The sequence below is a fragment of the Patiria miniata genome, unplaced genomic scaffold (genome assembly GCF_015706575.1).
Source record: "Patiria miniata isolate m_02_andy unplaced genomic scaffold, ASM1570657v1 HiC_scaffold_5, whole genome shotgun sequence".
NCBI classification, from domain to species: domain Eukaryota; kingdom Metazoa; phylum Echinodermata; class Asteroidea; order Valvatida; family Asterinidae; genus Patiria; species Patiria miniata.
The window spans coordinates 41449155-41472799 of NW_024037072.1; the positions used below are offsets into that span (position 1 = coordinate 41449155).

The 23645-nt window shown below is 40.1% G+C and overlaps 2 protein-coding genes across 2 annotated transcripts; both read left to right on the forward strand.

Moving 5' to 3' along the window:
- The first annotated feature begins 3090 nt into the window (after positions 1–3090).
- Positions 3091–10746, forward strand: LOC119741935. Its single transcript, XM_038217891.1, has 4 exons — positions 3091–3312; positions 7351–7438; positions 8921–9014; positions 9168–10746. The coding sequence occupies exons 2-4, from the start codon at positions 7433–7435 to the stop codon at positions 10076–10078; spliced, it is 1011 nt and encodes a 336-aa protein (XP_038073819.1). The 5' UTR covers positions 3091–3312; positions 7351–7432; the 3' UTR covers positions 10079–10746.
- Positions 10747–13556: 2810 nt separating this feature from the next.
- On the forward strand, positions 13557–21770 carry LOC119741933 (UDP-galactose:fucoside alpha-3-galactosyltransferase-like). Its single transcript, XM_038217890.1, has 4 exons — positions 13557–13823; positions 18355–18441; positions 19931–20024; positions 20178–21770. The coding sequence occupies exons 2-4, from the start codon at positions 18436–18438 to the stop codon at positions 21086–21088; spliced, it is 1011 nt and encodes a 336-aa protein (XP_038073818.1). The 5' UTR covers positions 13557–13823; positions 18355–18435; the 3' UTR covers positions 21089–21770.
- The last annotated feature ends 1875 nt before the right edge of the window (positions 21771–23645 follow it).

A 23645-nucleotide genomic window follows, 5' to 3' on the forward strand; every position in this document is an offset into this window, starting at 1 on the left:
ACTTGGTGGGTAGGTAGTTAATCATACTAGTATGCAAAGTTCGAAGTGATGTCAGGTGACGCCATCAAAAAATTTAAAAATATTTGTCAATTTTCAAAGTGCGTTTTTGACTCTTTGCCAGTAATTTATTTAGATCACTCTTTGTCCAAGCAAAGACCTTGTACACACGCACATACATCGTATTGCCGAGGTCAAATCCTGTCCACAGTGACCGTTTTAGCCGATTTTCTGCTAACTTTGACGGATTTTATGTTCATGCATATTCGGGGCATATTATTGATTAAAAAAAATCATAATGCGGAAAAGCCCTATGTTCTGTTGCAAACAGACATAGACCTCTAGTTTTTATTTCTTTTTGTCGCCAAAATCCCATAGACTTTGTACACGTTTTTTCTACACGCCACTTTTGGCATTAATCTTTTCCAGACATCATTCAAAGTTAGCATAAGCATAGTCCCTATAGCAAAGATGTGCCCCGAAGATTGACGTCATGGTGACCTCATCGACTAATTTATTATAGATTTTTGAATATTTAATTTTTCCCATAGACTTTGTACACGGAAAATAAAAAAAATTGTCGATTTTCAAAGGGCATTTTTGACTCTTTGCCAGAAATTCATTTACACCAATCTTTGTCCAATCAAAGACTCTAATTCAAACAACATTGTGTAATGATGACGTCATGATGACGTCATCCGGTGTTTATTTATGGGCAATTAAATTGTGACACTTTTAGTTTTTAAAAAAGCATAAGAAATCAACAGTACGCGTCCGCAGCATTCTTTTGCTGGCAAGTGGTAGAATAGGTTGAGGTCTTTATTTCATTCAGTGTGCGTGCAATCACGTGACCCTTGCTTCCGGTCGAAAAAGGCCAAAACCGGAAGTGGCTTATTATTTAATAGTGGTAATAGATATGAACTTGCTTTCAACGGTGTTAGTGTCTTGGCCAATAGTATTCTTCAAATCATCTACCGATGACGTCATGCAATCTTCGATCGCCCTCTAGCGACAGGTTGAAAATTTCCAAAAATGTATTTTAAATAGATGTCTGTGGCGAAGTTTGTCGGAATCGCCTAAATATTGGTTTATATGATGACCTTGACTCCTTTAAGACGTGTGCGAAGTTTTAGGCAAATGACGTCATCAAAGCGGAAGTTATAATGAAAAGACCCTTTTTCCTTTGAAATTTCCAAAAAAATCAACCATGGCAGTTTTTATCTTAGTTTTTACTTTAATTGTCGATTTAAGGGTAGGTCTAAAACATTTCAAAGCTTCGAGGCAATAAGCAAACTCGGACATGCCCTGCCCACGCTTAAAAACTTCAGGTTGACAATACCTCTGCTTTAAAACATGCACAGGACGTCCACATAGTACATTTACATGCACGTACGTTGTACATCTCGTATGTCAGTCAGCGCGCGGCGCACGTGTTGCTGAGGTCAAATCCTGTCCACAGTGACCGTTTTACCCGATTTTCGGCTAACTTTGACAGATTTTATGTTCATGCATAGTCAGGGACGTATTATTGATAAAACAAAATCATAATGCGGAAAAGCCCTATGTTCTGTTGCAAACAGACATAGATCTCTAGTTATAATTCATGTCGTTATAAAGTTTATTGTTTTCGTTTCGTTTGTGAAAGGTCTCTCATATAATTTGAGCAGAAAGTGATTTGTGATATTTGTTGACCCCAGATAAAGAAACACACTTAAACTTAGTTGGCGGTTTGTGTTTGCATTTGTTAATTTCCATCAGGTGTTTGCATACTATATGGTTAAAGGGAATGTACAACATTTGCTTGTGCTGCAATTTTCAGAAATAAATGGATTTGGAGGATTAGTATAGGAGCCACACATTTACAGGATGCTATAGACTGTCATTCCCTAACAATCCAGAAAAGTATTACGTGATAATTTGATCATTTCGTTTTTTTAATGTTTGCAAATGTTGTGTATCTTCCCTTTAATATAGAACTAATATGTGCTCTCCATGGCAAATATATCAAGAGTATCCTTCATAAGATGGATTTTTTTTCTAAGAGTGTCCTTAGGTCTACCCCTTTGGAAATAGAACAAACGGTTTCTCAGAATTACAGAGAAACTGAAATAAATGAAACGTAGGAAACTTTAAGAAATGGTACTGTTTTAGAAATTAGAGGATAACACACATGGGCGACGCCAGGATTTTTTCTAGGGGGGTCAAAGTACATTATTTCCCAAAATCCTTGTACTTTCTCGGGCATATTCTCAATGTATCAATTTTTCGAGGGTGGGCGGGGGGCCGGGGGGATATTTGCCCACTGCACCCCCATTGACACCCTTGTGGACGTCCATGTCGTTAATGTGCACAGCAATATGACTTCGCCCCTCGTCTTATTTTGTTCCCTCTGTTTTTTGGGGAGGCTTTTCCGGGGGGGGGTGCCCCTCCCTTGCGACGCCCATGATAACACAGGATTGACTCTCCAACTAGGGAAACTCACATATTGGCAAACATCATTTTAATGGTGACAAATTATTTGTTTCATCCCCATGAGTGAAAAACAAAACAAATTATGATAGCCTTTTCTGATGAGTAGCTTAATATGTATTTTTAAAGAAGGTATACCATTATACACGTTAACCTTATGGTCTTCTAACGAGGCCTGGATACTTGCATGGTGCCAACATCGTAATTTCCATATCCGACACCAGATTTTCCTAAAATTTGACAGGAATGCTGGTTGGATATAATCTACGATATGGCATCATTTGATTGCGCTGTATTTAACCAATGAGGGCGCCTTACTGCATTTTCGCCAATTTTTGGTCAAAGACCGTTTTTCAAGTTGGCATAATATCTTCATTTTTCATATTTACAGTAAAAGGAGAAAACTAAGCGGCTATTATGGCGGCCATATTTGATTCTTAGGCACGCATGGGTGTATACCCTCGCTGTAATGTAAAGGGGAAAAACGCGTCCGGGCCCATAGACGAGAATACAAAATGATCACTGAAGCAGAACTAGATTCTAAAGGAAGACGCAACTTTCATGTCTACGGTTCCGAATTCCAACAGTTGACTGCGATTGTTAGCATGGTGAATACATTCGCCAGGTGAACGTGTGGTCGCAGATCGCGGAGTAAACAAGCTGCGTTTCCAATCACTTGTTTGGCTTCTCGCATTGACCGGAGGTCATGCAAAGTTTCGTCCGCCTATAGATCTTTCTAGTTACGATCGAACGATCATACCCACGTTGAGGAATATAGTTTCTTGACGAGATTCGCTAGATACTTCGATCACAGTGTACTGATTATAAGCGGAATCTCTCAATAAGGTAAGATATTTGTTATAGTAAAAACACCTCCCACACATACAACGGCGATCGTGTACAAACTGTTAAGTATCGATCAAATAGGCCCTAGAGTCAAGGGTGTTCTTTTATCATTTAAAGAAGACCTTTTCGATCTACAGCAGACTTTTCTCAATCATAACGACATTTTTTGTGTAATTTTGAACAGTTTCTTGGGGTAGAAATTACGATTTTCCAAAGCGGTTTTGGATGGTGCCGTGCGATTCAGCGCGGTGCGCGTTCACGGTGCTTCGCGGTGATCGCCATCTTTATGTTCATGTTGCGTTTTGTCGTCATCATCGTCATTTTTACCCCTAAATTTCCCTTAACAATTCACAGCCAAAAACGAAAACAAAAATGATATATATGCATGGTCTTCATGTCGCAAACTACATGTAGTTTGGTAAGTCAAATATTGTTCTCTTATACTAGAGGGAAACGTGCCCTCATGCATGGTTGCAGACCAGTAAATACATTTCTATAGACCCCAATGATAAATGCCCCAACATCAGAAATTCAGGAAAAATACTCGCAACTCTCCAAGGTTTTTGAGACGCACGTCAAATTAAAGCTTGTTTCATCGTCTTTCATTTTCTTTTCAACTTTTTGGGGGTAATCTGATTACTCTTGGGAGAAATTCCCATCCGAAGATGATCACCCCTTAAAATAGTCCTAAAGCCCGTCGCCATGTTGAAAAACGGTGTATACACTCCATTGCAAAATACAGCGCTTTTAGGGCCCCAATTTCATCCAAATTTCACAAAAATACAAGCTCACGGTCCCGTGCACGGCTTCTACCCTCATTTTATTTTTACAAAGTTCATGGCCCACAATGCATACAAATCGTCATCTGGCCGGCTTAGGCAATTTCGGACCGATTTACTGGTCTGCAACCTTATACATGTACACTACACGATCAAACGTACAAACGCCACTCACAGAAATCACAAGGCCATTTTTAGGACATCTGGGAACTGGAATACCGGTGCCGTACATGTAAGCCATATATATTCTGAAATTTAACAAATTCACCTCAACATATTCAACTTATAGCTTTTCATTTCAAAATTGTGACTTTTGTTTTTTTTTGGCATGAAGGCTGGGTCTCCATGCATGTTATGATCAACTCAGCCCTACCAACTCGCTCCCTGACCAACTAGCCCCTATGGCGTATGTCATTGCTTGAAACTTTCCCTTAGAAATTATTGCAGTTATCATTTTTTTTCTGTGAGAATTAGGTAACTCGATCGCTAAGGGGTCTTTGAAAAACGGCGTTAGAAAGAGATGCTTAATCGTACTTATTTAAGCACTTTAATTGATTTACTGTTTTCATTGGCTTCTCACCTTTTTAACGTCATTGAATAACTTTTTTTTTAAAGTATTTAGAACCCTTAAGAATAGCAGTTCAAATAACTGAAAAGGATATCCTGTTGAAATAAAACTAGTACATGGGATATGTTTTTCGGTTCAGTTTTACGCCTTAAGGCCGTTTATACGGATGGGTAAATTACCGAAGCGTTGGGTTTGCTTTTGAGTTCAACTTTTTGGGAGTTTCGAGGAGCCAATACATGTACATGTATTTATAATTCGTTTGCATAGAGAAGACTAGCCCAAAAATTTGGGGCTCTAAATGCAGTTTGTGAGAGTCTCAAAACATAAGGTATTGAAAGCATGCAATATAAGAAACTAGACATGCTCATGAAACAATCTGTCCAACATCAGTGGTACGTACAGTGCATCAATACCCTACTTCTACACATTCTGTCCAGTCATGCCACCAGATACTGAATGGTCGATCATTTTGACAAAATTTGACATGCATTCAGTCTAGTCTTTATAGCTTCAAATTAAAATCACCTGGCTTCACTCTCAGTTGAAAAATGTTAAGTCTCCTTTAAAAATTGAATTGAATGAGTACATGCATAGAATGAAAACATTAATCAGACATACATGGCAAAAACGTAGCTTTGCAAAACTCCCAATAGGGGTAAAGTATTTTTGTTAAAATTAACCAAACGAATTGTAGTTAGAAGGAAAAGTATTCCCTTCGAAACACAGAAAGTGTATCATTTAATAACACCATGCAAGTCGCACAGCGTCTGAGTACTAATAGGCCTAGTTGAAAAGCGCACAAACTTGATGAGGGTCTATTAACATTTCCCCCATCACTGGTGGCAGACTTTAAATGAAATTATCATCCAGGGGGGCAGTAGGTCAGGGGGCGAGTTGACCAGATATCCGCAGACTGATTTGGAGAGAAATTAATAGATGTTTTCAACTGGAAATGAATGACCACGGATATTTATATTTACTCCGTGGGCCTTATTCACGAGTTGGCCATTTTTATCTAGTCCCCTAAATGTATTTGTTAACTGTTGAATGGAATGGCGCCAGACTATTTATGCAGGCACATGCAGGCTTGTTTTACTGTATTTTTTTTTTAAATATAACTTTAAACATATTAGGGAATGTTTAATTACAAATTTTAAATTATTCATTGAAGCAGATTGGAATTTATTATAAATTAAGTTGCTTTCATTTCTCTTCGCAAATTCCAAAATTTAAGATTTTACCTAACTTTCAATTCAATATGGCCGACTGGTGAATAAGGCCCATGGTCTGACGTGCCCGTTCAACATGCCAACGAAAAATGGTGCACGCTATTGTGCAAAGTAACTGCCCGTGACGGATTACGTAATGCTCTGCGCGATTCCTTTTTGTAAGGCATCCTTACTATAGCCATATGGTCCGAGTGACCTCGAGCGATATTTTATTCATGACACTTTGTGTTACAAAAGGTACCCAACACGAACTGAGTCATCCCTGATAATCGATACGTACCCCAGGCACACACACCCTCGCAAGTGTGTATTTGCCTGCAATGGGGGACCCCCTATTGTCCCTCTTTTGTTTGTATTGAAATTTTTAGGAAGATCCCCCATATGTTTAATTTGTACACGATCGTCAATCGTGGACCTTCGGGAATTGGGAACCCTATCCACTGTTGTTCAACGTCCCAAAACTCACACACACAGAAGTGTGTATTTGTCTGCAATCGGGGACCCCCCATTGTCCCTCTTACATGTATACTTTAACTTTTTAGGAAGACCTCCCATAAGTTTTGTACACGATCGTAGATTGGGGCCCTTCGGGAATTGGGGACCCTATTGTCCTCTATTGTTCAACGTCCCCTATTGAATGCGGAAACAAACTCACACACCCACATTAGCGCCCATTGGCTAAACCAATGGTTCCTAACCTCGTTCCCATGGTGTCGAGCGGTACGCTCTCACCACTACCTGTTCTCTCACTTACTATTGGAAACGAGGTCGAAACTAAAGTAAGCCCTGGGGACGAGTTTGCAATGGTTCCAGTACTACTCTGTGTGCAGTGCTAGTGTCACGTGGTTTAGTTGAAATGACGCCCGTTTACGAACCGGGTACGTTTAAAGCACAGAGCGATATACAAGTATACAGCAATGCGTCTACAACGGTCGGAATGCTTCTTTTTTTTTTTGCCTCTTTCCTATTGGACAAGAGGCTTCAGAAAAAAAAGACGAATATGATAGCGTGCTCCGATTGCAATTGGTCTATGCACAATATAATTTCATATTCTGGCTGTGAATATTAAACATCTAAAATCATGATTAGGACGTATGCTCACCCGTTGAACATTGTGAACAAATCTGCGCATGTCCAGAGAAACAATTTAAATGTTTATATTCAGTCCAGAGAAACATTATTTTAGTCCCGAGAAATTAGACCTATGGAAAATGCCCAGTTCAGTGCTCCCAGAGATACAGTAAACAGGTTAAATTATACACGTCATGCAACCAGAAATAAATATATACACTTACCAAACTTTTGATTTTCACGCCCCCGCCCAAAAAATCATTCGTTTTCGGCAGGTGGTGCCAGAGTTTTAGAGTTACCGGCCCAAAGAGGCACAGTAGCACTCACCTCAGTCGACACTATATAATGGTCTGGCAAAGATCATAAAGATATTCTTTTAATTTCTTTCCAGGAGGAATATTGACCATACAGTCATACAGGCTCCCACACCAGAGGTGCGGAACTACGGGAGCTTTTTTTCAGTCAGTTTCAAGATGAGGGTGAGGATAAAGTCTGTTCTAAACGCCGTGTCACTGTCGTACCCTAGCCTACTCAACCGAATACAGTCGACTCTCGGCCGGACCTAGCCGCAAAAATGTTTGTTATACATGTACATGTTTCAGAATTGTGTATTTAGAGGAACATCAGTCCCATTCATTGTGCACAAAAATGCACAATCGGGACTTTAAGGCTTTAGGTTTGTTATAACCAGAATGTGTATTAACAGTGTTTGTACTCAGAGGAGAGTCGAGTGTAGCCCTAATGGCGTTGTTTTCATATGCGCTTTCCTATGAGAGCGAAGTCGGGACGCCAGACGAAGTACGGACCGACTACCACATATAGGGTAGCAGACCAGTAAATAAACTTCCATAGACCCCAATGGTAAATGCTCCCACTTCAAAAATTCGGGAAAAATACTCACAACTCTCCAAGGTGTTCGAGACACACATCAAATTAAAGCTTATTTCATCATCTTTCATTTTCTTTCCAAGTTTTGGGGGGTCAACTGATGACTTTTAGGAGAAATTTCCATCTGAAGATGATCACCCCTGAAAATAGTCCTGAAGCCCATCGCCATTTTGAAAAACGATGCCTACACTCCATTGCAAAATAGAGCGCTTTTAGGGTCCAAATTACATCCAAATTACACAGAACTGCAAGCTCCCAGTCCTGTGCACGGCTTCCACCCATATTTGTTACAAACCCTCAAGTTCATGGCCCACAGCATGCTCAAATACTGAAGATTTTGAGGGCATGCAAATCGTGATTTGGCCCGGCGTAGGCAATTTCGGACCGATTTACTGGTCTGCACCCATAGGAAAGCGCCCATGTAAACAAAGCGTGACGTCATTAGGTCTCAGGCCTATTAAGCTAGTTGGCAAGAGCTCGTCTGTTACTAAAATAAGAAGTGTATTACTAAAAATTTAATATGTCGTGTATAAGGCCAAAAAAAAGTCTCCGGTTTCTGGTATGGAGCTTGCCCAAAAAGTGGTCCGGCGATGCGGCTTTTTTTTTTTTTTACCTGATTTTTTTGCTTCAAATGTCGGCTGATGACTGCAAATGGTGCCCGACTAAACTTAGTGCAAATATATGGGAGTCCAGAGAGGCCACATAAAGCTTATTCTCGACCATAACCCAATCCAAAAACACGTTAAAATTGTGCAGCAGCAGGATTCCAGTCAAACCAGTGAGTTTGGCGGTTTTGAGACATCATCTTTCATTAAAATACCTTTTTCATTTTGCCGACGCGCATGGCTACGGCGACGCGCGCGCATACCAGAAACCAGAGACTTTTTTGGCCTAATAAGTCACAAGCACATTAAACAATGCGTCGCCCGAGCTGTTTAGATTGTAACACGTGTTTAAATTTTGTTATACCTATGTCCATGTACTTTGAAATGTCAGGGGTAAGCATTCCTCTGTGAAATATTGGTCGGTTGACAGCTCAAAATAACAGTTATTCATTTATTTTTAATCTCCAGAATCACCTCTGCTGTTCCATGAGCAAACTTCTGTCAGCAAGGTGCCTCTGCCGTGCCGCTCTTGTAGTGTTATTTTCGGTTACGTTTGCTAGTGGTAAGTTTATTTAAAAAAAAAATACCTGTAAATAAGTTGCCGTCTTTTGTATTATGTTGGAATTCCATCCAAATGCAATTTTACCGCTTATGTCGATTCCCTATGACAAATAGTAATTTGTGTGTTTTTTTGGCATGCATTTTTTTGGTACAGTTGGTTTATGGATGCATTCCAAGACGCTACTTGATGTGACTCGCGGGGTGCCGCCAGAAAGTTTAAATGAAACATCGTTCTTAAGACATGAGGCCGAGTTCGAGAAGCAAGACCACCTGTTGACTGTCAAACCGTCATCACGTGCATCTTCCTTTGCTGACGAAGTTCGAGCTCTGGCCAAGGCCTTACCAGAGCGGAAGATTGTCCTGACCACAACCAATTCGGGATTCCTAGATTTCACCCAGAACATGCTGTTGAGCATCCAGCGAGTCGGGATCCATCCGGAAGTGGTTGTGATTTGCGAGGATACGACAACTTACAAGACCCTGCGGCTCAATGATTCTTACGGAGTCCACGTTTTGAAACCCCCCAATGCCATTCCTGAGGCGGGAGAAGCGCTCAGCTTTGGCGTACATGACTACGTCACATTTATCAACAACAGGCCCAAGTATACACATGAGTTCATCAAGCAAGGCTTCGAGGTCTTTTTCATCGATTCAGACACTTTCTGGTTCAACGACCCGTTTCCGTATTTCAAAGGGGACCAGTACGACGTTGCCTTCATGAGGGATTACCGCAGAGTTTTCAATGCTGGGGTAGGGTTCTACCGACCCACCAACCGCACCGAGTACTTCTTGCGATTCTGGATCTGGATCCTGGAGACCCAGCCCAAGCACAGACAAGACCAGCACGTCTTGAACTACCTCCTCTCCTCCAAGCTTAACGCTGGCATCAAGGTCAGATCTCTGAGCTTCCAAGTTTTCCCGACTGGCAAGATTTTATACGACTGGGATCATGAAGTATGCAGAAACGTCACCAAGAAAACGACATTCTTTCACGCTGCATTTATACCCAACCATGACAACAAAAAGAAAGTCTTTGACATCTGTAAGATATGGCTACTGAATTGAATCACACCCCCCAAAAGGGGGGTCTAACAAAATACGGGTGACACAAATTAAATCGCACACGACAAGTGATCATACACTATTGAATTCGGTATTCCTATTGTTTTAAATTAACACTAATAAAAAGATAGGAAAGAATTCCATAACTTGACACCCTTGCACGAACCCTATGAGACTGGTCTGAAAAATACTTTTAGGACATGTTATCGCTTTCTGATGGGTGATAGGTCACTGCAGGGGAAACTTAGTGATGTCCATGTATGGAATTCTTTCCAAAAGTTGTATTTTTTCCTTTAGTTTGTATGGAATCTAACGCTCCAATAAAAAAAAGAGGTATTAGGTCTAGAGTACTAAATATATCCCTATGTTCCTTTCTGTTTCAAGCAAAAACACGGAAAACAAAAACGGAAAAGTGTGTTTTCCTTTACATACTTTTTGAAATTTATGTACATTAATGTTATGCATAATTTATCCAAATTATGTGGATGTAGGTTATAAGTTACACTGTGTATAAACTTTACTTTACATGTTTATATTACAGTTTATTATAATTCATGTCGTTATAAAGTTTATTGTTTTCGTTTCGTTTGTGAAAGGTCTCTCATATAATTTGAACAGAAAGTGATTTGTGATATTTGTTGACCCCAGATAAAGAAACACACTTAAACTTAGTTGGCGGTTTGTGTTTGCATTTGTTAATTTCCATCAGGAGTTTGCATACTATATGGTTAAAGGGAATGTACAAAATTTGCTTGTGCTGCAATTTTCAGAAATAAATGGATTTGGAGGATTAGTATAGGAGCCACAAATTTACAGGATGCTATAGACTGTCATTCCCTAACAATCCAGAAAAGTATTACGTGATAATTTGATCATTTCGTTTTTTTGATGTTTGCAAATGTTGTATCTTCCCTTTAATATAGAACTAATATGTGCTCTCCATGGCAAATATATCAAGAGTATCCTTCATAAGATGGATTTTTTTCTAAGAGTATCCTTAGGCCTACCCCTTTGGAACTAGAACAAACGGTTTCTCAGAATTACAGAGTAAATGAAATAAATGAAACGTAGGAAACATTAAGAAATGGTACTGTTTTAGAAATGAGAGGATAACACACATGGGCGACGCCAGGATTTTTCTAGAGGGGTCAAAGCACATTATTTCCCCAAATCCTTGTACTTTCTCTGGCATATTCTCAATGTATCAATTTTTCGAGGGTGGGCGGGGGGGGGGGGGCGGGGGGGGGTATTTGCCCACTGCACCCCCATTGACACCCCTGTGGACGCCCATGTCGCTAAATGTACACAGCAATATGACTTCGCCCCTCGTCTTCTTTTTTTCCCTCTGGTTTTTTTTGGGAGGCTTTTCCGGGGGGGGGGGGTGCCCCGTCTCCCATCCCTTGCGACGCCCATGATAACACAGGATTGACTCACATATTGGCAAACATTATTATAATGGTGACAAATTATTTGTTTCATCCCCATGAGTGAAAAACAAAACAAACTAGAGGTTCGCGTTTGTTGTTACAAACGCAGAGTGGTCGGGTAGACAACCATTTCATTAGACATTGTCCAATTAAGTTATGAATATGTTTGTCAGAAAAAAAGGACCAAGAACTTCAACATTTCCAGTACCAATAATTTTTTTTACAAAAAGAATGCGTCTTTTAAGGTGTGATAAATTTCAGTAAACAGTTTGAGTACAAGTTATTTCCGGTTTGATGGCGTCATCAGTCAAAACAGGGAAGGGAGGACACTTGTTTATCATTAAGTAAAAATAACGCATGGAAATATGGAAATTAAGTGTATGTAATAATAACAGCTAACTTCCAGTTTGATTACGTCACAGTATTTGGAAGCAAAAGGTCAATATAAAGTGTAACAGATGTCATTTTTTTTTGGGGGGGGGGGGCAAAAAACAAAGTCATGAGACAGGGATCAAATGATGGATTTAACTTTACACATAAAATGGTCATTGTTGAATTCTCCCTACAGTAACTTCCGGTCTGATGACGTCATGATTATGAAACCTTGGAAATTCATTTGTGGTTGCTCACGGATATATAGGGGCAATTATATCATAAAAATTTGATTGAGGGTTTTAACATTTTAAAAGATTAAACTGTTTTCCATGTACCGCTGGAGGGCGCCCTTTCGTGGATGACGTCAAAATAATGTTTTTGTGATTGGCATTCCTCACTTAACACTTCCATAATGTATTTGTCTGTACGAAAATGCTTTCGTTTTAGAGTTAGATTCAGTTTCTATTGCACTTCCGGTAACACCGGAAGTAAAGGTCAAGCAGTTTTGTGCCCGGGAATAATAAATGTTGCTCAAGGCACCGTCTACAACCTCACGAAAAAACGAACACGATACCCTATTTAGTTCAAGAGATATAGGTCAAAGTATTTTGTCAAATCGTGCAATCAAATCGCTTGTAATTTGATACCTGATGACGTCATGATGACGTAACAACAGTTATAACATCTTCGTAACATGGTACAAGTTCACAGTAGGTTTTATGATCATACCGTAAACCGTGTGGAAGAAATTGTGCTTTGTTTTGATTTCAGGCTAAAGTCTTCATTTTCAATTCACGTAACTTTGACCTTCCGGTGGACCCGGAAGTAAAGGTCAAGCGAGTTCACGTACATGACAAAAAGTGTTGATCACCTCATGGTCTATCTGATTACAAAGTTGGAACATATTTGATCATTTTGTTTAAGAGTTATAGGTGAAAGTATTTGGCTCTTTTTTCCTCTAAAATCGCTTGTAATTTGACACCCGATGACGTAATCGTGACGTCAGAGTAATATGCACCACTTCGGATGAGGGTCGATATATATTGAAAGTTACAAGTTCATACCATATACCGTTTAAGAGAAAACCCGCGGAGAAGTATTGTCCGGAAAAAAAAAGAAAGAAAGAAAGAAAGAAAGAAAGATTAATCGTAACAGATCCAAAGAGTGGTCGGGTTGTGCCCGACCACTCAATTATGATAGCCTTTTCTGATGAGTAGCTTAATATGTATTTTTAAAGAAGGTATACCATTATACACGTTAATCTCATGGTCTTCTAACGAGGGGATAGTAGCATGGTGCCCACATCGTAATTTCCATATCCGACACCAGATTTTCCTAAAATTTGACGGGAATGCTGGTTGGATATAATATACGATATGGCATCATTTGATTGCGCTGTATTTAACCAATGAGGGCGCCTTACTGCATTTTCGCCAATTTTTGGTCAAAGACCGTTTTTCAAGTTGGCATAATATCTTCATTTTTCATATTTACAGTAAATGAGAAAACTAAGCGGCTATTATGGCGGCCATTTTTGGATTCTTAGCATGCACGGGTGTATGCCCTCGCTGTAATGTAAAGGGGAAAACGCGTCCAGGCATATAGACGAGAATACAAAATGATCACTGAAGCGGAACTAGATTCTATAGGAAGACGCAACTTTCATGTCCGTTCCGAATTCCAACAGTTGACTGCAATTGTCAGCATGGTGAATACATTCGCCAGGTGAACGTGTGGTCGCGGATCGCGGAGTAAACAAGCTGCGTTTCCAATCACTTGTTTGGCTTCTCGCATTGACCGGAGGTCATGCAAAGTTTCGTCCGCCTATAGATCTTTCTAGTTACGATCGAACGATCATACCCACGTTGAGGAATATAGTTTCTTGACGAGATTCGCTAGATACTTCGATCACAGTGTACTGATTATAAGCGGAATCTCTCAATAAGGTAAGATATTTGTTATAGTAAAAACACCTCCCACACATACAACGGCGATCGTGTACAAACTGTTAAGTATCGATCAAATAGGCCCTAGAGTCAAGGGTGTTTTTTTATCATTTAAAGAAGACCTTTTCGATCTACAGCAGACTTTTCTCAATCATAACGACTTTTTTGGTGTAATTTTGAACAGTTTCTTGGGGTAGAAACAAGGGCGGATCCAGGGGGGGGGGCCAAAGGGGGCCATGGCCCCCCCCCCCCCCAAAACGAAACCAATTTTTTTTTTGTTTTATGTGACATCGCAATAAAGGCAGGCAATGAGTACACCACCATCTTTTCCTCAAAAAACATTGGTTAAAGTGATCAGAAATTGCCTCAGATCGCACCACAGAGCATCTAGAATCCAAAATTTTTTCGGGGCCCTTAAGCGGGCCCCGAACCCTACGCCGTAATTTTTTTTACCCACTTTTTGGGGGACCAAAATTTTTTTTGGCCCCCCCCCCAAAAAAATTGTGTTCTGGATCCGCCCTTGGGTAGAAATTACGATTTTCCAAAGCGGTTTTGGATGGTGCCGTGCGATTCAGCGCGGTGCGCGTTCACGGTGCTTCGCGGTGATCGCCATCTTTATGTTCGTGTTGCGTTTCGTCGTCATCATCGTCAGTTTTACCCCTAAATTTCCCTTAACAATTCACAGCCAAAAACAAAAACAAAAATGATATACATGTATATGCATGGTCTTCATGTCGCAAACTACATGTAGTTTGGTAAGTCAAATATTGTTCTCTTATACTAGAGGGAAACGTGCCCTCATGCATGGTTGCAGACCAGTAAATACATTTCTATAGACCCCAATGATAAATGCCCCAATATCAGAAATTCAGGAAAAATACTCGCAACTCTCCAAGGTTTTTGAGACGCACGTCAAATTAAAGCTTGTTTCATCGTCTTTCATTTTCTTTTCAACTTTTTGGGGGTAATCTGATTACTCTTGGGAGAAATTCCCATCCGAAGATGATCACCCCTTAAAATAGTCCTAAAGCCCGTCGCCATGTTGAAAAACGGTGTATACACTCCATTGCAAAATACAGCGCTTTTAGGGCCTCAATTTCATCCAAATTTCACAAAAATACAAGCTCACGGTCCCGTGCACGGCTTCTACCCTCATTTTATTTTTACAAAGTTCATGGCCCACAATGCATACAAATCGTCATCTGGCCGGCGTAGGCAATTTCGGACCGATTTACTGGTCTGCAACCTTATACATGTACACTACACGATCAAACGTACAAACGCCACTCACAGAAATCACAAGGCCATTTTTAGGACATCTGGGAACTGGAATACCGGTGCCGTACATGTAAGCCATATATATTCTGAAATTTAACAAATTCACCTCAACATATTCAACTTATAGCTTTTCATTTCAAAATTGTGACTTTTGTTTTTTTTTGGCATGAAGGCTGGGTCTCCATGCATGTTATGATCAACTCAGCCCTACCAACTCGCTCCCTGACCAACTAGCCCCTATGGCGTATGTCATTGCTTGAAACTTTCCCTTAGAAATTATTGCAGTTATCATTTTTTTTCTGTGAGAATTAGGTAACTCGATCGCTAAGGGGTCTTTGAAAAACGGCGTTAGAAAGAGATGCTTAATCGTACTTTTTTAAGCACTTTAATTGATTTACTGTTTTCATTGGCTTCTCACCTTTTTAACGTCATTGAATAACTTTTTTTAAAGTATTTAGAACCCTTAAGAATAGCAGTTCAAATAACTGAAAAGGATATCCTGTTGAAATAAAACTAGTACATGGGATATGTTTTTCGGTTCAGTTTTACGCCTTAAGGCCGTTTATACGGATGGGTAAATTACCGAAGCGTTGGGTTTGCTTTTGAGTTCAACTTTTTGGGAGTTTCGAGGAGCCAATACATGTACATGTATTTATCATTCGTTTGCATAGAGAAGACTAGCCCGAAAATTTGGGGCTCTAAATGCAGTTTGTGAGAGTCCCAAAACATAAGGTATTGAAAGCATGCAATATAAGAAACTAGACTGGGTCATGAAACAATCTGTCCAACATCAGTGGTACAGTGCATCAATAACCTACTTCTACACATTCTGTCCAGTCATGCCACCAGATACTGAATGGTCGATCATTTGACAAAATTTGACATGCATTCAGTCTAGTCTTTATAGCTTCAAATTAAAATCACTCGGCTTCACTCTCAGAGTGCAAAATGTTAAGTCTCCTTTACAACTTGAATTGAATGAGTACATGCATAGAATGAAAACATTAATCAGACATACATGACACAAACGTAGCTTTGCAAAACCATAGAGCTAGGACCCAAACTCCCAATAGGGGTAAAAGTATTTTCGTTAAAATTATCACCAAACGAATTGTCGTCATAAGGAAAAGTATTCCCTTCGAAACACGGAAAGTGTATCTTTTAATAACACCATGCAAGTCGCACAGCGTCTGATTACTAATAGTTGAAAGAATACACAAACTTGATGACTTTAAATGAAATTATCATCCAGGGGGCCAGTAGGTCAGGGGGCGAGTTGACATATCCGCAGACTGATTTGGAGAGAAATTAATAGATGTTTTCAACTGGAAATGAATGACCACGGATATTTATATTTACTCCGTGGGCCTTATTCACGAGTTGGCCATTTTTGTCGAGTACCCTGAATGTATTTCATTAATTGTTAACTAGTGAATGGGATGGCGCCAGACTATTTATGCAGGCACAATGCAGCCTTATTTTACTGTAATTTTTTTGGGTTTTTTAATATGGCTTTAAACATATTTGGGAATGTTTAATTACACATTTTTAATTATTCATTGAAGCAGACTGGAATTTATTATAAATTAAGTTGCTTTCATTTCTCTTCGCAAGTTCCAAAATTTAAGATTTTACCTAACTTTCAATTCAATATGGCCGACTGGTGAATAAGGCCCATGGTCTGACGTACCCGTTCAACGTGCCAACGAAAAATGGTGCACGCTATTGTGCAAAGTAACTGCCCGTGACGGATTACGTAATGCTCTGCGCGATTCCTTTTTGGAAGGCATCCTTACTATAGCCATATGGTCCGAGTGACCTCAAGCGATATTTTATTCATGACGCTTTGTGTTACAAATACCACCGACACAATAACCTGAGTCATCCCTGATAATCGATACGTATAGGCACACAAACCCTCACAAGTGTGTATTTGCCTGCATTGGGGGACCCCATATTGTCCCTCTTTTGTTTGTATTTAACTTTTTAGGAAGATCTCTCATATGTTTAATTTGTACACGATCGTCAATCGTGGACCTTCGGGAATACGGGCGATTCCCAATAGTGCGCCTCCAAGAGTTTACAACGCGTTGGCCAATCACAATGCGCGAAATCAGTCGACCTTTTCCAAACGCGCATTGGGTCGACAGATTTTGCGCATTGTGATTGGCCAACGCGTTGCAAACTCTTGGAGGCGCACTATTGGGAATCGCCCGTATTGGGATCCCTATGTCCTCTGTTGTTCAACGTCCCAAAACTCACACACACAGAAGTGTGTATTTGCCTGCAATCGGGGACCCCCCATTGTCCCTCTTATACTCTAACTTTTTAGGAAGACCTCCCATATGTTTTGTACACGATCGTAGATTGGGGCCCTTCGGGAATTGGGGACCCTATTGTCCTCTATTGTTCAACGTCCCCTATTGAATGCAGAAACAAACTCACACACCAACATTAGCGCCCATTGGCTAAACCAATGGTTCCTAACCTCGTTCCCATGGTGTCGAGCGGTACGCTCTCATCACTACCTGTTCTCTCACTTACTATTGGAAACGAGGTCGAAACTAAAGTAAGCCCTGGGGACGAGTTTGCAATGGTTCCAGTACTACTCTGTGTGCAGTGCTAGTGTCACGTGGTTTAGTTGAAATGACGCCCGTTTACGAACCGGGTACGTTTAAAGCACAGAGCGATATACACGTATACAGCAATGCGTCTACAACGGTCGCAATGCTTCTTTTTTTTTTTGCCTCTTTCCTATTGGACAAGAGGTTTCAGAAAAAAAAAGACGAATATGATAGCGTGCTCCGATTGCAATTGGTCTATGCACAATATAATTTCATATTCTGGCTGTGAATATTAAACATCTAAAATCATGATTAGGACGTATGCTCACCCGTTGAACATTGTGAACAAATCTGCGCATGTCCAGAGAAACAATTTAAATGTTTATATTCAGTCCAGAGAAACATTATTTTAGTCCCGAGAAATTAGACCTATGGAAAATGCCCAGTTCAGTGCTCCCAGGGATACAGTAAACAGGTTAAATTATACACGTCATGCAACCAGAAATAAATATATACACTTACCAAACTTTTGATTTTCACGCCCCCGCTAAAAAAATCATTCGTTTTCGGCAGGTGGTGCCAGAGTTTTAGAGTTACCGGCCCAAAGAGGCACAGTAGCACTCACCTCAGTCGACACTATATAATGGTCTGGCAAAGATCATAAAGATATTCTTTTAATTTCTTTCCAGGAGGAATATTGACCATACAGTCATACAGGCTCCCACACCAGAGGCGCGGAACTACGGGAGCTTTTTTCAGTCAGTTTCAAGATGAGGGTGAGGATAAAGTCTGTTCTAAACGCCGTGTCACTGTCGTACCCTAGCCTACTCAACCGAATACAGTCGACTCTCGGCCGGACCTAGCCGCAAAAATGTTTGTTATACATGTACATGTTTCACAATTGTGTATTTAGAGGAACATCAGTCCCATTCATTGTGCACAAAAATGCACAATCGGGACTTTAAGGCTTTAGGTTTGTTATAACCAGAATGTGTATTAACAGTGTTTGTACTCAGAGGAGAGTCGAGTGTAGCCCTAATGGCGTTGTTTTCATATGCGCTTTCCTTTGAGAGCGAAGTCGGGACGCCAGACGAAGTACAGACCGTCTACCACATATAGGGTAGCAGACCAGTAAATAAACTTCCATAGACCCCAATGGTAAATGCTCCCACTTCAAAAATTCGGGAAAAATACTCACAACTCTCCAAGGTGTTCGAGACACACATCAAATTAAAGCTTATTTCATCATCTTTCATTTTCTTTCCAAGGTTCGGGGGGTCAACTGATGACTTTTAGGAGAAATTTCCATCTGAAGATGATCACCCCTGAAAATAGTCCTGAAGCCCATCGCCATTTTGAAAAACGATGCCTACACTCCATTGCAAAATAGAGCGCTTTTAGGGTCCAAATTACATCCAAATTACACAGAACTGCAAGCTCCCAGTCCTAGTGTGCACGGCTTCCACCCGTATTTGTTACAAACCCTCAAGTTCATGGCCCACAGCATGCTCAAATACTGAAGATTTTGAGGGCATGCAAATCGTGATTTGGCCCGGCGTAGGCAATTTCGGACCGATTTACTGGTCTGCACCCATAGGAAAGCGCCCATGTAAACAAAGCGTGACGTCATTAGGTCTCAGGCCTATTAAGCTAGTTGGCAAGAGCTCGTCTGTTACTAAAATAAGAAGTGTATTACTAAAAATTTAATATGCCGTGTATAATAGGCCAAAAAAAAAAGTCTCCGGTTTCTGGTATGGAGCTTGCCCAAAAAGTGGTGCGGCGACGCGGCTTTTTTTTTTTTTTACCTGATTTTTTTGCTTCAAATGTCGGCTGATGACTGCAAATGGTGCCCGACTAAACTTAGTGCAAATATATGGGAGTCCAGAGAGGCCACATAAAGCTTATTCTCGACCATAACCCAATCCAAAAACACGTTAAAATTGTGCAGCAGCAGGATTCCAGTCAAACCAGTGAGTTTGGCGGTTTTGAGACATCATCTTTCATTAAAATACCTTTTTCATTTTGCCGACGCGCATGGCTACGGCGACGCGCGCGCATACCAGAAACCAGAGACTTTTTTGGCCTAATAAGTCACAAGCACATTAAACAATGCGTCGCCCGAGCTGTTCAGATTGTAACACGTGTTTAAATTTTGTTATACCTATGTCCATGTACTTTGAAATGTCAGGGGTAAGCATTCCTCTGTGAAATATTGGTCGGTTGACAGCTCAAAATAACAGTTATTCATTTATTTTTAATCTCCAGAATCACCTCTGCTGTTCCATGAGCAAACTTCTGTCAGCAAGGTGCCTCTGCCGTGCCGCTCTTGTAGTGTTATTTTCGGTTACGTTTGCTAGTGGTAAGTTTATTTTAAAAAAAAAATACCTGTAAATAAGTTGCCGTCTTTTGTATTATGTTGGAATTCCATCCAAATGCAATTTTACCGCTTATGTCGATTCCCTATGACAAATAGTAATTTGTGTTTTTTTTGGCATGCATATTTTTGGTACAGTTGGTTTATGGATTCATTCCAAGACGCTACTTGATGTGACTCGCGGGGTGCCGCCAGAAAGTTTAAATGAAGCATCGTTCTTAAGACATGAGGCCGAGTTCGAGAAGCAAGACCACCTGTTGACTGTCAAACCGTCATCACGTGCATCTTCCTTTGCTGACGAAGTTCGAGCTCTGGCCAAGGCCTTACCAGAGCGGAAGATTGTCCTGACCACAACCAATTCGGGATTCCTAGATTTCACCCAGAACATGCTGTTGAGCATCCAGCGAGTCGGGATCCATCCGGAAGTGGTTGTGATTTGCGAGGATACGGCAACTTACAAGACCCTCCGGCTCAATGATTCTTACGGAGTCCACGTTTTGAAACCCACCAATGCCATTCCTGAGGCGGGAGAAGCGCTCAGCTTTGGCGTACATGACTACGTCACATTTATCAATAACAGGCCCAAGTATACACATGAGTTCATCAAGCAAGGCTTCGAGGTCTTTTTCATCGATTCAGACACTTTCTGGTTCAACGACCCGTTTCCGTATTTCAAAGGGGACCAGTACGACGTTGCCTTCATGAGGGATTACCGCAGAGTTTTCAATGCTGGGGTAGGGTTCTACCGACCCACCAACCGCACCGAGTACTTCTTGCGATTCTGGATCTGGATCCTGGAGACCCAGCCCAAGCACAGACAAGACCAGCACGTCTTGAACTACCTCCTCTCCTCCAAGCTTAACGCTGGCATCAAGGTCAGATCTCTGAGCTTCCAAGTTTTCCCAACTGGCAAGATTTTATACGACTGGGATCATGAAGTATGCAGAAACGTCACCAAGAAAACGGCACTCTTTCACGCTGCCTTTATAGCCAACCATGACAACAAAAAGAAAGTCTTTGATATCTGTAAGATATGGCTACTAAATTGAACCACCTCCCCCACGAAATAAAATAATGCCTAAGACATTGAGGATGAAACAAGCTAAATCGCACATGACAATGCGATAACAGTAAAATGCGCTTCTTTTCCTTTTACAAGATTTGGTAAAACTGGACATCCGCATAGCACATAACTTCAAACTTCAAAATAAAATAGTGATGATATAGGCCTATTATTACGCAATCAGAAAGTTAAATCTGTTACTATACGATATGTGTTTGCAATATAAAATGATATTGTAAACACAATCAACATGTGTAAATAATTGAAACAAATATTTGTTGACACACAAAAAGTCGCTCCAAATAATGTCTATAGAACTATCTTTTTGCATAATCCAAATGTACATAAAGTTAGGGCCTGTACGTCTAAAAATTATATCCAAATTATGTTGATTATAAGTTGCACTGTGCATATACCTTAGTTTACTTTTCTACATTTATGTTTGTTATAAGTCATGATGTTGTTTACCTGTATGATTTTATTTGTTTTTGTTTGTTTCATTAACTTGTTAAAGTGATTTTTGATATTTCCAACTTGTTAAGGGCCTTGTTGAAGACTTCTTTTATGTTACCCTAGATAAAGATAAACACTTAAACTTACAATGGCGGTTATTAAATTTCCATCAGGACTTTGTACATGGATTATTAAAGTTGGAATGATGAAATAAATTACTAGTCTCCGTTCTTCACTTTTTTCCCTTTTGGAATTAAACAGTTAAAGGTTCCTCATAATTACAGAGGAAACGAAATAAATGAAACGTAGAAAACATGAAATATGTTGCTGTTTTAGAAATGAGGGGATAATCCGAGATTGGCACCCCAGGGAAACCAAAAGAATTCGACAGGGACTGAAAATCCAGTCCATATACATGTATTGGCCTGAACGGGATTCGAACCTTGGTCAGAAGATTAAGGAAGGCAAGGATATAGTCCAGTGAGCGACCGTACCAATGTATTGCACGGACTTCGTGCCTCCAACAACTTTAATACTTGTAGGATCATTTGTCTTTATTCATGCATTTTGTTCGTTTCCAATAAAACACTACTCAAAATACAAAGAAGAATGTTCAAACCTAACTTGTTGAAGTTTCAGCTCAGTGGATCTTACACTTTTCGAGAAAACAGTGATACTGCCATTCACAATCCACGATCACGTACACGTTTCGTCCACAGCACTCTTCACATGTATTTCCAAAAATCAGTCAAATGACTGACATTGGAAATCACCTATGTGTCCTGAGTTCTTATAAAGGACAGCAAGGCAGTCGGAATAATATCACGGGGTTAATAGTACCAGTACGATCTTTAATCCAAGTATATAATATGCTTATTAAAGCAAAGTTACTTTTGGGATAAATGCAACATGATCCTACATGCCTTAACATCATCCCCTATGAAATTCAAGCTTTCAAAACAGGGTTTTCGTCTTACATGTACATGTGTATAGGCCCATGCGTAAAGATGGGAGGTTTTTTTTGCCGACGAACCTTTGGAATAGACCATTATCATGTTGCGGCCATCGTGATTTTTCCCATTCAAATCAACGTATGAAACCAAAGTGAGGCTGGAAGGACAAATAGTCTGGCTCCCTTTTGCACAAAAACCCATTATCATTCAGTACTGTTATTGGATACAGGGAACATGACTGAAATGGTGGCGGCATGATAAAAGTCTATCTGCCCCCGGTTTGGAAACAAGTTTTAGTAGTAGTGTTGTTTGGACCCCTTCTCCCCCTTTCAATATGCAAGGCTTGCTTTATGACGCAACCATAATAATGGGTACACGTTTCATAACTCCATACAGTCCGACTGTCGTTCTAACAAGGTCGATGGGACTAGCCAAATTACCTCTTTATACATGTAACAGGAATGTTGTTATAAAGGACAGCGAAACAAAGAAACACAAAGAGAACCCGAGATTTGGGACCTCAGAATTTGCTCTTTATAAGCAGAACCTCTTTATAAAAGTGCTCTTTATAATGAGAGTCGACTTTTACCTATGTATTTTTTTGTATTACCTTTTCTGACACGCCTTGCATGCTATCTCCCTTTGAAGATACTTTTGTACGAGTCTTTTATTTTTGCTGTTCTTTTAATTATTCACAACACTGTTTTTCTCCCAAAATCCAAACGAGTAAAAACTCAAAGTCTCGCTGTAAAACAGTGGTGATCCTTTATTGACAAAACATCCACCCAAATAAATCCTTGTTTGCATTATTAATTATAATGCCTTAATTGTTAAAAATGTTAAATTTCGTAAAATGTGTAATAAAACCCCTACGGGATGGTAAATCTTATTTAAAGAGATCGTCAGTTTATGTACTACATGTATTTTAAATTTAAAACAAGGCGGAAACAGTATGCGCCTACACGGCTTTGCCGGCTGGGCACAATAAAAACAATAATTTTGAGATATTTGCAACAATTGTAATCTCAAATAAGCTTATGTTGAGCGAGTATTGGCCTACAGTTCGACTTTCTTGAATAGATTGCAAACAAAAGCATGATATCCAAAAATCTTCAGCTATTACAGGTACAATGTATA

What these genes read in the sequence shown, in the direction of transcription:
- LOC119741933 (XM_038217890.1), top strand. An exon ending in TTCGGTTACGTTTGCTAGTG is followed by an intron (nt 20,025 to 20,177) that starts GTAAGTTTATTT and finishes TTTTTGGTACAG; the next exon opens with TTGGTTTATGGATTCATTCC.
- LOC119741935 (XM_038217891.1), top strand. An exon ending in TTCGGTTACGTTTGCTAGTG is followed by an intron (nt 9,015 to 9,167) that starts GTAAGTTTATTT and finishes TTTTTGGTACAG; the next exon opens with TTGGTTTATGGATGCATTCC.